This window comes from Pseudorca crassidens, chromosome 16 (genome assembly GCF_039906515.1).
Source record: "Pseudorca crassidens isolate mPseCra1 chromosome 16, mPseCra1.hap1, whole genome shotgun sequence".
Lineage (NCBI taxonomy): Eukaryota > Metazoa > Chordata > Mammalia > Artiodactyla > Delphinidae > Pseudorca > Pseudorca crassidens.
Genome location: NC_090311.1, coordinates 28,451,475 through 28,466,476, shown reverse-complemented (window position 1 = coordinate 28,466,476; position 15,002 = coordinate 28,451,475). Strand labels below are relative to the sequence as shown.

The 15,002-nt window shown below is 43.6% G+C and overlaps 1 protein-coding gene across 1 annotated transcript in view; it reads left to right on the top strand.

Moving 5' to 3' along the window:
• ABCC2 (ATP binding cassette subfamily C member 2) overlaps window positions 1-15,002 on the top strand; it is a 60,390-nt gene that overhangs the window by 8,922 nt on the left and 36,466 nt on the right. Inside the window, exons 9-16 of the mRNA XM_067711182.1 lie at window positions 2,886-3,140; window positions 4,195-4,260; window positions 6,205-6,342; window positions 6,878-7,024; window positions 8,181-8,265; window positions 8,972-9,038; window positions 10,510-10,636; window positions 12,479-12,655. Of these exons, the coding sequence (XP_067567283.1) occupies window positions 2,886-3,140; window positions 4,195-4,260; window positions 6,205-6,342; window positions 6,878-7,024; window positions 8,181-8,265; window positions 8,972-9,038; window positions 10,510-10,636; window positions 12,479-12,655 (1,062 nt within the window). The remainder of the gene's footprint in view (window positions 1-2,885; window positions 3,141-4,194; window positions 4,261-6,204; window positions 6,343-6,877; window positions 7,025-8,180; window positions 8,266-8,971; window positions 9,039-10,509; window positions 10,637-12,478; window positions 12,656-15,002) is intronic.

Genomic DNA, 15,002 nt, shown 5'->3' with positions numbered 1-15,002 from the left:
TAAGACCTGGTGTGTCCATCTCAAATCACAATTTTGCCATAGACCAGAACGCTCTGTGAACCAGGACTCCATCTCCTCAGACTGACTTTTGCCTAGCAACTTCTTTTTCTCAGTCTTGAGTAACGACCAACACGTCCTCTGCCTGATTCCTTTCTTGGATTTGTAAATACCTTCAATATTTGGATTTGTAAATACCTTCAATATTTGGATTTGTAAATAACTTCCCAAGTTCTGCAGACTTGGGAGCTATTCCATTTCCTTAAGATGATTTTCCCCATCTTCCCTCTGACACGTTGCTTTTAATGTTTAACTTTCTCAGAGCAACTTTATTTCCCTCCGTCCTAGACACCAAGGTGAATTCTCATTTTTTCCCTTAAGAAATGAAAGTAGAGTCAAGTATATCTCAATTTAAAAAATAAATAAAAAGAAATGAAAATAGTGACTACAAGCCTGAGGAGAAAATTCATCCATTAGGAGATGATGATACTTTTTATAGGTCAGAACATCAGTCGGTTGCCTTTTCTTTCTCTTTTTCATCCACCACTGGAGTGTTCCATCATAGTGATTTCTCTGTTACAGTTCCTGATTTTATCCTTTGCTTTCCTCTCTTAAGACTCCAGTGTGTCTTTTGTCTTTCCTGAGTAGATGCTGACTCGTCGAGAGACCCAGAGAGGTGATCCGAATGTCTTTAGATCAGAAGTCTGGTCAAGTTCTTTGAACTCCCAGATACCCTCACACTGGAATTTGTCTTCTCCAAAATTAAAATTTTAATCCCCTTATTCCTTCTGGAGATACTGTATTTCTGCTGGTTTGCAGGATATAAGGTCACTAACCAGGCTGTCTCAGACATTTCTATGAACGTACACTTTTACAATTGTGATGATTCATTTCCACTACTTTGATTCTTAATATTGATATGTTCCAAGTTTTGCAACTGTTACAATCCATAAGGATAGAGCCCTTAATGAGACCTTCATTCAAATAAATATTGCTCCTAAAATAGAATTTTTTTTTAAAGATTTTGTTTGATGTGGACCATTTTTAAAGTCTTTATTGAATTTGTTACAGTATTGCTTCTGTTTTATGTTTTGTTTTTTTGGCCCCAAGGCATGTGGGATCTTAGCTCCCTGACCAGGGATCGAACCTCCACCCCGGGCAATGGAAGGCGAAGTCTTAACCACTGGACCACCAGGGCAGTCCCTAAAATAGAATTTAAAATTGACTAATTTTATATGTTTAGATTATGCTTCATTTATGAAATGTTATGAAACATTTTTTACGTCCATTATCAATTCTTAGCCCTGGGAAGTAACTGCATTACCCCTAGTTTACAGAGAAGTAGGGCTTAGATCATTTCAATGCCTAGAATCACATAGACAGGACCTGCCTCTAGACAAGGGCTATTGGGACTAAATTAATGACTTTACCACTTTACAAAGATTTATTGAAAAAAGAAAAGTATAGTGATTACCTTGAAGGGTAATTAGATGTTACTTTTTGTTTTTGTTTTTCAATACCAAAGGGGAGGCATAGCAGTGAAATGATGTCTCTAGAACCTTGGTAGCCTAACATTTTAGGAAATTTCCTTCTTTTTACTGTACAACCAAGAATCCTGATATATTCTAAAGACTTTATTGATGGAGTAAGGTGACAGTAGAGCTTCTAGGAGGAGGATGAAGGTGATCTCTAGGGCCACTCATAGCCCATATACTGCCTTGTGGGAATTAGAAGAAGGCTTTCATTCCTCTGGAAAGATGTAGCCCACACCAGAGGGTGGCTTGGTGAGCGTAGTACAAGCTGGTTTCATGCAGCCACCACCCACCCCCCAGCCCCTTGTCTGGGAGAATTTGTACAAGGCACTGCTGTAAGTGACAGACTGTGGGTGTCAGCCTTCTGATCTCTCTAACAAGAGAACAAGAGGCTCATGCTGCAAGATTCAGGCATCTAGATATTGCCCTCAAATTCCTGACAATAAGTCATTTTGCTTCCAGTGTGTGAACCCCGCAGCTTTCCTCACCATTCTAAGATCTCTGTCCTCCTTGGGAATGGTTGCAACCTCCTCACAGTATGGCTCCAAATAACATTGCCACATTAAAGTCTGCAAGGCAAGAATGAATACATGCTTCTTCCTTTCATCCCTCCGTTCCTTCCATCCTTCAGTATTTGGTTTCCCTACTGTGTGCATGTGAAAGCGGTAGTGAATTGGACAGATGTAGCCCTTGCCCTTACAGAGTTTACAACTGGTGGAGAAATAGAAAAACAAAATTACGCAGTGAAGTGTGGTGAGTGTCATGGCAGAGGTAAGCACGGGTTGTTAGGGGAATACACAGGAGAAATATCTCACCTAAACTTGGGAGTCAGGGAAGTCTTCTGAGAAGAAGTTCCATCTAAGTTGACACTAAGAGATAAATAGGACTTTTCTGAGCAAAAAAAGTGTGTGGAGGAACAGATGTTGGGGAAGGTAGGAATAGCAGGAAAGAGTGGCCAAGAATGAGAGAACACTGTGTGTAAGATTTAGTGGCAAGGACTTCCCTGGTGGCGCAGTGGTTGAGAGTCCGCCTGCCGATGCAGGGGACATGGGTTCGTGCCCCAGTCCAGGAAGATCCCACATGTCGTGGAGCAGCTGGGCCCGTGAGCCATGGCCACTGAGCCTGCGCGTCCGGAGCCTGTGCTCCGCAACGGGAGAGGCCACAGCAGTGAGAGGCCTGCGTACCTCAAAAAAAAAAAAAAAGATTTAGTGGCAAGAAGATCCCAGCCCTTTGGAAAAGTTGTGTCCATATGGAGCCCATCCTTCTACTGTCTTTCACTTCCTTCCTGAATTTCCCTCTCACTCCCCAGTATCCTTGGCCTTGTCCAGGTGTCCCAATTCCAATCTTTGTTTTTAGGCGCTGACTCTATCCAACCAGGCCAGGAAGCAGTACAGCATTGGAGAAACAGTGAACCTGATGTCTGTGGACGCCCAGAAGCTCATGGACGTGACCAACTTCATCCACCTGCTGTGGTCAAACGTTCTACAGATTTCCTTGTCCATCTACTTCCTGTGGGCAGAGTTGGGACCCTCAGTCTTAGCAGGTGTTGGGGTGATGGTGCTCCTAATCCCAATTAATGGGGTAATTGCCACCAAGAGTAGGGCTATTCAGGTAAAGAAACAGTCACTGGGGACATGTTTATGTTCTTCAAAGTCTAAAGTCTTTTATTTCCTCTATTCTGACTTGTGATTGGAGTTTGAGCAACGCAAAGCTGGTAGAAGACTTGCCACTGTCTCAGATGAGCTTGGCTTTATCTTCCCTTTTCATCTTCTCACCACTCTTAGGGTTTATATACTCTGTCTTGATTCATGTTCCTCATTGGAAAGAGAAGAGCTGCCCAGGGACCCTGCATGTAACTCTTACACCCTGCTCCACTGGGCTGTTCTTAGCACAGTGATTATTGGCCCTGTTTCTCCGTCATAGTAATGTAAACCAGCCACACAGAGCAGTCACATGAGCAACCCAAACTTTAGGCCTAAATCCTGGCAATCAACCCTGCTACCACCAGGTAGCAGGGCTCCATGTGGACAGTTGTTAGCTATGCCGGAAATCATATTTTGGATGGGTGAACTCAGTGGCGTATGTCATTTAGTCCATTTGTTTTGCATTCATTTAGTTGCAAATATTTTAAAAATATTTTTTGTATATCCTATTTTGGGGGGAACACAGCAGCAAATTAGACAAGGCTCTTGCTCTTGTGGAACTTACGTTCTACTTGGGGTGGAGATTCAGGCCATAAACAAGTAAAAGCAAAGAAGGAAAATGTCAGTTATGATAAGTACTATGCAGAGAATTCAACAGGGTGATATGCTAGTGAGTGGGTGGGTGGCAGTGTTAGGTTATGGGATCAGGAATGACCTCTGTGAGGAGGGGACATTGAGCTGAGCTCTGGACAACACCAACCTGAATGTAAAGGAGGAAGCCATGGAAAAAACAACCTAGGAGGAGGGCACAGTCGGGCCAAGGCTGTTCAGGTTCAGAAAGAAGGTGGGTGTGGCAGGGGTGGGGAGGCAAGGAGGAGAGTGGGAGAGACAGCCCATCACTGGGCACCTCAAGTTCTCACCAAGTGACAGCCACAAGCACCACTGAGATTTAGTATCTGCAGCAAATCTGGACCCTCTCACATGGAAGTGTGTTCTGTGTTTGTTTCACTTTTTCCTGGCAGGTTAAAAATATGAAGTATAAAGACAACCGTTTAAAGATCATGAATGAGGTTCTCAGTGGGATCAAGGTAAGAAGCTGAGTGTAGGTGACTCTGGGCACAATGACGGCAACATTGGGTTCTTGGGCTTAACAAACTTGCTAGAGGTTGTGGACTTCTGCTTCTGGGCCTGTGATGTGTCCCATGACTTCTGATTCATTAGCCCGGAAGTCTCCTGTTTCTTGTCCTGGTACTCCTCTCAGGACCTCTTTTGATCATGATTTCTATTTAATTATGTTAAATGGCTTGTTTCGTTTTTGTATTTTACTGTAGAGATTGTCAAATGTGCACAAAAGTAAAGAGAATGGTTTAATGAAGCCCCATGGATTTATCACCGAGCTCCAGCAATTATCAGCATGACCTAACTTGTTTCATCTATATCCCCACTCTCCACTTCATGCCCTGCTAGATTATTTAAAATCAAATCTCAGATATTTTGTCATTTCATTTGTAAATACTGGGTATGTATTTCTAAAATAAGGACTTCATTTTTTAACATAACCACAATACCAATAGCATACCTGAAAAAAAAAAAAACAGTCCTTTGATACCATTAAATTTCCCCAATTACCTCATACATGTCTTTTTAATTTAATTTTATTTTACCGTTGGTTAGTTTGAATAAGGATCCAAAAACTGCCCACACATGGCATTTAGTTGAGAGTGCTTTTGATCTACAGTAGTCATTTGGTCATTTTAGAGAAAACAAGTTGTCTTGTTCCAATGTTTCTTGTAAATTGGTGGTTAGATCTAGAGGCTTGAGTATATTTTGGCCTGTTTGTTTCTTGTGTTTGTTTGTTTGGGGTGGGGTTGAGGGGCAAGGATACTTTCAGAGAGAGCTTGCTTCCTAACTTAGCGATGATGAGTGTTTATGGGGTCCAGGCGTTGTCAGCCTGACTCATCCTTTATTGTGTTTCCTGCTGTTCTTTCACCCAGAGTAGTGATTTGTGGCCCCGGCAGCACATTTCAATCCCCTGGGAAGTTTGTAAACCCACTGAGGCTTGGGGCCTACTTCAAACCATTTTTTTGGACTCTCTGGGTGTGTGTGTATATATATATATATATGTTTTTTTTTGAAAGCTCCCTAAGTGATTCTAATATGCAGCCAAAATTGAAAAACACTGTCATAAAGGTTTTAGCAGCCACTGATGATCATTGCCTTATTCTGTTATTTCATTAGTAGTTGCAAAAGGGTGATGTTTTAATTCCATTATTCCTTTGCCATTGCTTAGGTGGAATTGTGTAATGAAGAATGATCTTTAATCAGCTAGTTGGTTACCCTAAAATAAAGTTTGTACAGGATAGGCAGGATAAATACAGGCTTCTTTCCTCTATTTACTAGATTTCAAAATAATGCATTTTCATCCTTCAAAGGTGACCAATAAATTCTTTTTTAATATATACGTTGTTTTTGAATTCATGGACTTTAATATTACCCTAAACCTCTTGAAAATGAAACAGAGGCCCCTTTGAACATCCTGCTATTTCTCCACACAGAGCTCTATATGCCTTCTTGCCAATGTGGCAAAATGAAAACATAGACCTGGTTTCGGGTCTCAGCTCTACCACTCGCTAGGATGGTGACTTTGGGCAAGTTACTTAGTCTCTCTCAACCTGTTTCCTTATTGTTAAAATGGATGCAGTAATTCTGTTAGAGTAGGTGGCTACCTCTTCCTGGTTTGCCCAGAACTTTCTGGGTTTAGCACTGAAAGCCCCATATCCTGGGCAACCTTTAATCCCAGGCAAAGTGGGACAGTTGGTCACACTTAGAACTAAGTAAGATAATGTATATAAAACGTTGTATACCTAGTAAGTTGTCAACAAATACAAGTTACCTTTCTGTAATCACACTTTATAATCTGAATTTCTACTTCCCCAATTTTGGGGAGCATATCCTGAAACATGGGTGGATGGTATGCACCTGATGTCCTTTTGGGGCACCAGTGTAAGCTGTGCTGTTTTCTATCCTATTAGATCCTGAAATATTTTGCCTGGGAACCTTCATTCCAAAACCAAGTCCACGACCTTCGTAAGAAAGAGCTCAGGAACCTGCTGACGTTTGGGCAGTTGCAGTCTGTGATGATATTTCTCTTATACTTAACTCCGGTGTTGGTGAGTGACAGGAGTCAGTGGGCTGGGTCAGCTTCCTGGAGAAGAAGGTCTGTTTAGATAGACTGCCTGCACCTGTAGGCCTGACCCTGAAATCCAGGGGCTCATCAAGTCCTCATGCTGCTATTCCTACCTCATGTCCCCAAATCTAGTTTCACCCTTGTGCACAATTTGGTGGTCTTGCCGCCCAGAGCAAGTTTCCAGGGGGTTCAGCATGAATGTGGTATCCAGGCATGGTCTGCGTGGGAAGGCTTCTCATCTTCTTGGGGAGGCCGCGTGGGTCTGTAGCGGAAGGAACACTGATAACAGGAGCCAGGAGACTCGAGCTCTGGTCCCAGCAATGCCATTAGTTGACTTTATGACCTCAGGCAAGACATTTCCTCCTCTTCTGGGCTCAGGTTTCTCATCTGTAACATGGGAGGGTTGAGATAATCCCTAAGACTCCTTCAACTGTGATACAGCACTGTGTTCCTGAGACTTAGAACAAGGCTGCTTGATCCCTGTTAGGAATAAATCACTGATGGCTTTGCTTTTCCAGGTGTCTGTGATCACGTTTTCCGTTTACGTCCTGGTGGATAGCAGTAATATTCTGGATGCAGAAAAGGCCTTCACCTCCATCACCCTCTTCAATATCCTGCGCTTTCCCATGAGCATGCTTCCCATGATAGTCTCCACCATGCTCCAGGTAGGTAGGAACTCTCACTGCTAACTGATTAGCTCGGGTTAAAAGCCTTAGAGTCCAGAATGACTGGTCTGTCATATCTCATTTCTAGCTTCTGCTGGTGAACCTTCAATTAGAGAGATTTTTTTGGTCTCTGGAGACCAACAGTTTGATTTAGTAAAATCACAAGCTCATTGAGCCCCAGTTTTCCTGACTATAAACTGAGGATAATCATCCCAGTCTCATCCATCTCCTTGTGAGGTATTTATGGAGGATTAGGGAAACATGGCACAAAAGGAGAGAAAAGGCTTCTCTTTGGATGAAGCCACATACATGGTGGTAAAACCAAATGCAACCTGGGAGCCTCAAGGTGTCAGAAAATGGGCCGTAGGGAGTGTTTGGGTCCTGAAAACTGAGCACAGTCACTGAGATAGACCAGGTACCAGACCTCAGGAGGACGTTCACAGGGCAGGTGGCAGACTGGTGAGGCAGCCAGGATGACAAAGTGTGGCGACCTGCATTCATCCTGGAGGTGGCTGGCTTCAGACAGCTCAGGCCATAGGAAGGACTGGGGTTTAGGAAAAGACCTCTCCTGGTACTGGAGGGTGTTAAGGAAGGCTGATCGATTTGGCTGATAAATAACATGCTCTTTTTAGATTCAGATAGTTTATCGCATAGAGAGCAAAAGCAGGATCAGCAGTGGTGACAGCTCCCTGCATGACAAAGGGGCCTGATGACCATGGCATGTGGGCAGTGAGGCACCGTATGGGTCATGGACTCAGTTAAAGAAGAACATGCCAGGGGCCCAGTTACCAGAACCAGACAGAAGTTTTGTCTTAGAAGAAGGCAGAAGACAGTTGCTGGAACTAGGTCCAAAGAGAGCAGTAGAACTGACCTCCCCCCACACCACAGTGAGTTTTCTGAGGGGCTGAAATAGAGCATCTTAATTTCCCTCTGTTCAGAGTGGGCTGGCCCCCAGGGCTGAGGTGTGGCTGAATCACGCTGGGGAGGCGGGCTGAGGGTAGGGGGCCAGAGGTTCCAGGTGTGGCAAATAGCAAATCATGGGCAAGAAGCTTGGCAGGTTGACTATCTGCTTCCACATCCAAGGCTGATGACGAAGTCAAACTCCTCTACTTGTGCTTGTCACTGAGGTTTTTTTATCCTTTATGTCCTTCTCTAGGCCAGTGTTTCCGTAGAACGGCTAGAGAAATATTTGGGAGGGGATGACTTGGACACATCTGCCATTCGACATGACTGCAATTTTGGTAAGTGAATTTGGAAGTTGCATCCCATATATATTCACAGTGCTGGCACCAGTACTTTGCAGCAAGAAACTGATGGAAAGGGAAAGCTAGGGGACTTACCTTGCACCTATATTTGCACAGTATCCATACCATTATTACTTAAATTATGCTTTCATTTAGAGCAGATTGCTTAGCCAGATTGCCAAGCTAAGCAGGGGCAGCTATTCTGAGGATAAGCAGGGAATCCTGCAAAGGATCTAGAAAACAAGTCAGAATGGAGCCAAGCATGTGGAATTGGGAAGACAGGCTGGAGTGAAGGAACACACAAGTTCTAAAGGTTTAAGGACTGGGGGGCATCATAGCCAGAAGGAGCAGTGGGTCTGGAATCCAGGGCAGGGAATGGCTGAGTTTATATTCAGAAGTGGGATTTATACGAGACTAGGCAACAGAGGGCCTGGGAATGTACCCAGGCTGTCTGTAGATCAAGAATCTGGGCTACCAACAGGCTTGGGACTCCTAAGTAAAAAAACGACATCATATGCAGGCAACTCTTGGTATCATCCCAGGACCTTTCATTTGCCTCTTGTCAGCTCAGGAGTCAGCACCTGACAGAGGCAATCTTGGGCTCTGCTGGAGGAAGCAGTGAGGGACACCTGAAGGCTAAGAAAGGGCAGACAGACATGTGGGGACCTACATCTGACTTAAAGAGGGGACTTTTTCTCAACAGACAAAGCTGTGCAGTTTTCTGAGGCATCCTTTACCTGGGACCACAATTCGGAAGTCACAATCCAAGAGTGAGTTGTCTCCTTTTCCTCTTGCTGTTTTTTAGGATTCTCCTTGCCAGTCTTGTTATTGAAAAATTCCATGTAATATAATACATGGGGAAACGAGCTATGTGCATGTGTTCAGTTAGAGACTAGTGCAGGCTAAACTCCTGGAGGGATGAACTGACAGCAAAGATCCTGAGCCCCTGTCCCTGTAACTACATCTGCTACCCTGCTTTCCTACTGTGGGACAGTGCGCGTCCAGCTGAGAGCCTATGAAGACATTTATTCTCCAGACTGGATGGAGGTAGTACAGGGTTGGCAGGTAGCCTAGGTCTCTGGGTATGGTAGTGGATACACACAAGAACCTGAACTCAATTTAAGTTCATTTATTCACTTAAGAATAGTAATCAAGAAAAATCTGCCTTCTTTGCCCAGGGTGGTTGTTGGGAGCTGCCTCTATAATCAACTTCAGATCTGGAATTTTTCATCTACATAACCCATTCTCACATTCCCCTGCCTTAAGCCAACCCTTTCTTGCCACATTGCTGCATGTAATGTGTTCCTTAAGCACTGTATGTACTGGTACGGCCAACTCAGCCACTGAGCACAGCACCACAGAGCACACCGGGAGCCCAAGCAGGCCAGATATTTTCTTCACAACTGAGTATACCTGATCATCTCCCTGCTACACCCAGAACTTTCCACATTTCTCTCCTATTCCTAGATCCTTTAACATGGACTCTGGAGCTTGCCCCAGCATGTGTCAGGCAAAAAGCCCCACCTCTGAACCTTCCCAACCTGAAAGCCTCACTTTGCAGAGAGTAGAGTGGACATAGCTCCCACTTTGCTAGTAGGATAAGTCTGGAAGGAGTCCAGCTCAAGGGGCAGGTTCAGAAAGCCTGTGAACAAGTTCCCCATGTTCCTAATGTTCTAGGGACTCAAATAATAGGGCCAGAACAGAGTTTCCAGGAGCCTGGCCCAGTGTGGGCCCCTCCCCAGTCAGACTCAGCCAGATCTCCGGGGGAGGGGAACAGGGAATCTGTGCTTTCAGCAAGTGTTTTATTGAATGGTTATTCTCATTGAATGGCCAACTTCGGGATACATTAATCTGGTCCAACCCCATTAGTTTAGAAACGAGAGTCCAGGAGAAGTGGCCCTCCAAGATCACACAGCTCGGCAGTGGCAGAGTTGGGACTTGAACCAATAGGGTCTTGTTCAGTGGTACCACGTTGGTTCTAAAATAATTTTTCCAGTGGAAACTCACATTTGGCACAAACAACTTATATATGAGGACTTACTCTCGAAACTCTTAGAGCAGAAAAAAAATCATTAGAGAAATACTTTGGAGTATTGTATATGCAAGACAAATTTTCCAATCTTGAGGGAAAATCTCCTAATAATCGGACTTCCTATGGAGCGTCTGAGAAGTGGCTTGAACTTCTCCTGAATAACACCCCTCCACACGCCCTTCTCTTTCAAGTGCACTTCTGTCTTTCAGCGTGAACCTAGACATTATGCCAGGCCAACTGGTGGCTGTGGTGGGCACTGTGGGCTCTGGGAAATCCTCCTTGATGTCAGCCATGCTGGGAGAAATGGAAAATGTCCACGGGCACATCACGGTCAAGGTGAGAAGGAATGCCAAGGAGAAGACTTCTGACACTCAAATGTGGTCTCTTGGCGCTGCCTTCTCATTGGGAGAATGAACTAGAATCTGATAACTACTCCTGTCATGTTGCTGTAGGTGAGGTCGTGGAGAAATGGTAGATTCTTTGCCCCACCCCACATATATAATCATACTCTGGGGTAGATTCTAAAAACCTGCATTTTTAATGAGCTCCCCAGGTGATTCTCATATGCATACTAAAGTTTGAAAACTTGAACAGAGATGTCTTCTATCAAAGTATAGGTAATTCTATATCTGTGTTTCTGAAAACCTCACGTTCTGCGAAACCGTACAATAAAAATAATAGGACCTGGGGGAAAGAGTTGCAACAGATCATTAAAAACATATGTAACTTTGTAAACAGGGTAGCAACAAAAACAACAACAGCGATAACAATTAAAACAGTAGCACTGGGCTTCCCTGGTGGCGCAGTGGTTGAGAGTCCGCCTGCCGATGCAGGGGACGCGGGTTCGTGCCCCGGTCCGGGAGGATCCCACATGCCGCAGAGCGGCTGGGTCCGTGAGCCATGGCCGCTGAAAAAAAAAAAACAGTAGCACTGTAAAATCTCCACTGACAATTACACCCAGCTTCACAATTAGTTCTGGGCCTCTCACCTCTTCCTTTGAGAGCTGGGTATTTTTTTATTATTATTATTATTTTCTTGCGGTACGCGGGCCTCTCACTGTCGTGGCCTCTCCCGTTGCGGAGCACAGGCTCAGCGGCCATGGCTCACGGACCCAGCCGCTCCGCGGCATATGGGATCTTCCCGGACCGGGGCACGAACCCGGGTCCCCTGCATCGGCAGGCGGACTCTCAACCACTGCGCCACCAGGGAAGCCCGAGAGCTGGGTGTTTGAGGGCACTTGCTTCCGTACAAAAACATGACATAGAGTATAGATGTCGTCAATTATAATTTTTTTAAATAGAGAAGAAATGTTTTCATGGCATCTCCATCAGTACTCTCAGCTTCCCCAGAGAGCTAAATTTAGGGGAAATTACAGGTATTTGGAATCATTTAACCAGCCACTACTCGCACCAAAAAGAGGCACGTCTATAGATTTTTAGCTTTTCTTAAGATCTTCATATATTGCTAAGCCTTTCTTCTTAATTATAAGAAAGCTTGCCCCTAATTGCTTTACACTGACATGCTTGGAAAAATTTTAAGAACCAACACTTCTTCCACATTATACTGACATTATTCCCTGATTTACTGATTACTAATGAGATAATTTGCATTAAATAAACATGCAGTATAGCAGAGCAGACTCTACAGATTTAACTCTGCCTCCTAACTCCTTTCAAGAAGCTTTTTCTTGCTAACTCATAACTGGGTTTGTCCTCAAACACAGGTGTTTATCAGGCTCCATCTCTCATTTGACACGATCTGTTTTGTGCATCAGTCTGGTAACCAAATTTCAATCTCTTAGTTCTTGCTTCCTAAGATGTTGTCTACACCATTCCCCCATCAGTGTTGGCCCTCTGTTGGTCCTAGTAAACTCTTTGGGGTCTGACTAAAAGCCTGTTCTAGAAGCAGCACGTGCAGTCATCCTCCATTTTTTGGATCATGGCTAGAGAGTGATAGTCCAAAAAAGGAGACTTCAAATGATGCATAGGATATTGAATCTTTCTCCCTGGATGGTGCAATAAATACATGCACCTTTATAAATATCAATTGCTCAGTCAGCCTGACATTTTTTAAAAATCTACATTCCATTTGTTCCTCCCAACTCCTGCCACCCCCTCCTTCAACACTGCATTTCCAGAGGAACAAAACTGTCATATGGTCTGACCCTTCCCATCCTAGGGCACTGTAGCCTATGTCCCGCAGCAGTCCTGGATCCAGAACGGCACCATAAAGGACAACATCCTTTTTGGGTCAGAGTTGGATGAAAAGAAATACCAGCAAGTTCTGGAGGCCTGTGCCCTCTTCCCCGACTTGGAAGTGCTGCCTGGGGGAGATCTGGCTGAGATTGGAGAGAAGGTACTTGGGACACCAAGGGGCCTTGAAGGGTGAAGAAATAATGAAGGAAAAGAGTAAGGGTGATGAAGAAGTACATGACAGTAAAATAGTTGATCAATTTTGATGGTCAAGCCTGGAACAAACACCAGAAAACATGAGTTTGCACAATATTTTGTGCAAATAACTCAGAAATTTAAAATTTTGTACCTAGAAGCAAATATAGGAACTGTGTAACCTAAAGGAGAGATGATGAGGCTAGGACCTGAGAGGTTAACTAAGAAGCAGCTGACCCAAATTTGACCTCACAGGTGGAGGGCCAGAGGCAGACCAGAGCCTAGTTGTCCTGACTCTACTTCTGTATACCAGTGAGGACCAGAGTACGGTTCTAATAATCTGCTTTGAACACATAGAAATTTAGAGTATATTATTTTCTCATGTTGTCAAATGCCTTTCTTAAAAATTAATTTTTAATGACTGTTTTGAATTATATGAATATAGTATAATTTGTTTAGAAATCCCTGATTACTACATATTTGGGATGTTTTTGTACTCTTTCCCCATTACTAAACATGAATATAGCAGTTTTGGGGGGAAAGATCTTGAGATGTTAGAAGACTAGTGAAGATATAGCTCTAGAATGATTTTGTTCATTAATTCAGCATATTTTTATTGAGTACCTACTATGTGCCACACACTATTTTAAGTGCTGGAGTTACATCCACAAACAGAGGAAATCTACCCTGATATAGCTCTACATTCTCATGGGGAAGAAGCAACAACAACAACAAAATAAGTAAATTATATGATATAAAATGGTAAGTTGGCCATGCTTTTAATTATTGGGCCTAAAGTTATTTATTTGAATCAAAGATATTTATTTGTATAAAGGAACTTGTGTTACTGAACTGAACTTGGGTCTGGCTGCCCACCACACAGCACAGCCAATCTACTGACGTTGCGTTGTGGTGAATGAAAGTACAGTGTTTATTGCAGGGCCCAGCAAGGAGAATCGTCAGCTCATGCTCAAAAGACCCAAACTCCTCAATAGCTTTCAGGGAATGTTTTTTTTATTATTATTTTAAAATATTTTAAAATTATTATTTTTAAATATTTATGTATTTATTGGCTGTGTTGGGTGTTAGTTGTGGCATGTGTGATCTTTTGTTGTGGCGCATGGGCTCTTCACCTCGTTGTGGTGCGTGTGCAGGCTTCTCTCTAGTTGCGGCATATGGGATCCAGAGCATATGAGCTCTGTAATTGTGGCACATGGGCTCTTTAGCTGTGGCACATGGGCTTAATTTTCCCGCAGCATGTGGGATCTTAGTTCCCCAAACAAGGATCGAACTGGTGTCCCCTGCATTGCAATAGAAGCTTTTTTTTTCTTTTAACATCTTTATTGCAGTATAATTGCTTTACAATGGTGTGTTACTTTCTGCTTTATAACAAAGAGAATCAGCTATACATACACATCTATCCCCATATCTCCTCCCTCATGCATCTCCCTCCCACCCTCCCTATCCCAGCCTTCTAGGTGGTCACAAAGCACTGAGCTGATGTGGCTGTTTCCCACTAGCTATCTATTTTACATTTGGTAGTGTATATATGTCCATACCACTCTCTAACTTCGTCCCAGCTTACTTTCGCCCTCCCCGTGTCCTCAAGTTCATTCTCTATGTCTGCGTCTTTATTCCTATCCTGCCCCTATGTTCTTCAGAACCACTTGTTTTAGATTCCATATATATGTGTTACCATACGGTATTTGTTTTTCTCTTTCTGACTTACTTCACTCAGTATGACAGACTCTAGGTCCATCCACCTCACTACAAATAACTCAATTTCGTTATTTTATGGCTGAGTAATATTCCATTGTATATATGTGCCACATCTTTGTCGATTCATCTGTCGATGGACACTTAGGTCGCTTCCACGTCGTGGATATTGTAAATAGAGCTGCAATGAATATTGTGGTACATGACTCTTTTTGAATTATGGTTTTCTCAGGGTATATGCCCAGTAGTGGGATTGCTGGGTCATATGGTAGTTCTATTTTTATTTATTTATTTTTTAACATCTTTATTGGGGTATAATTGCTTTACAATGTTGTGTTAGTTTTTGCTTTATAACAAAGTGAATCAGTTATACATATGTTCCCATATCTCTTCCCTCTTGCGTCTCCCTCCCTCCCACCCTCCCTATCCCACCCCTCCAGGCGGTCACAAAGCACCGAGCTGATAACCCTGTGCCATGTGGCTGCTTCCCACTAGCTATCTACCTTACGTTTGTTAGTGTATATATGTCCATGCCTCTCTCTCGCCCTGTCACAGCTCACCCTTCTCCCTCCCCATATCCTCAAGTCCGTTCTCCAGTA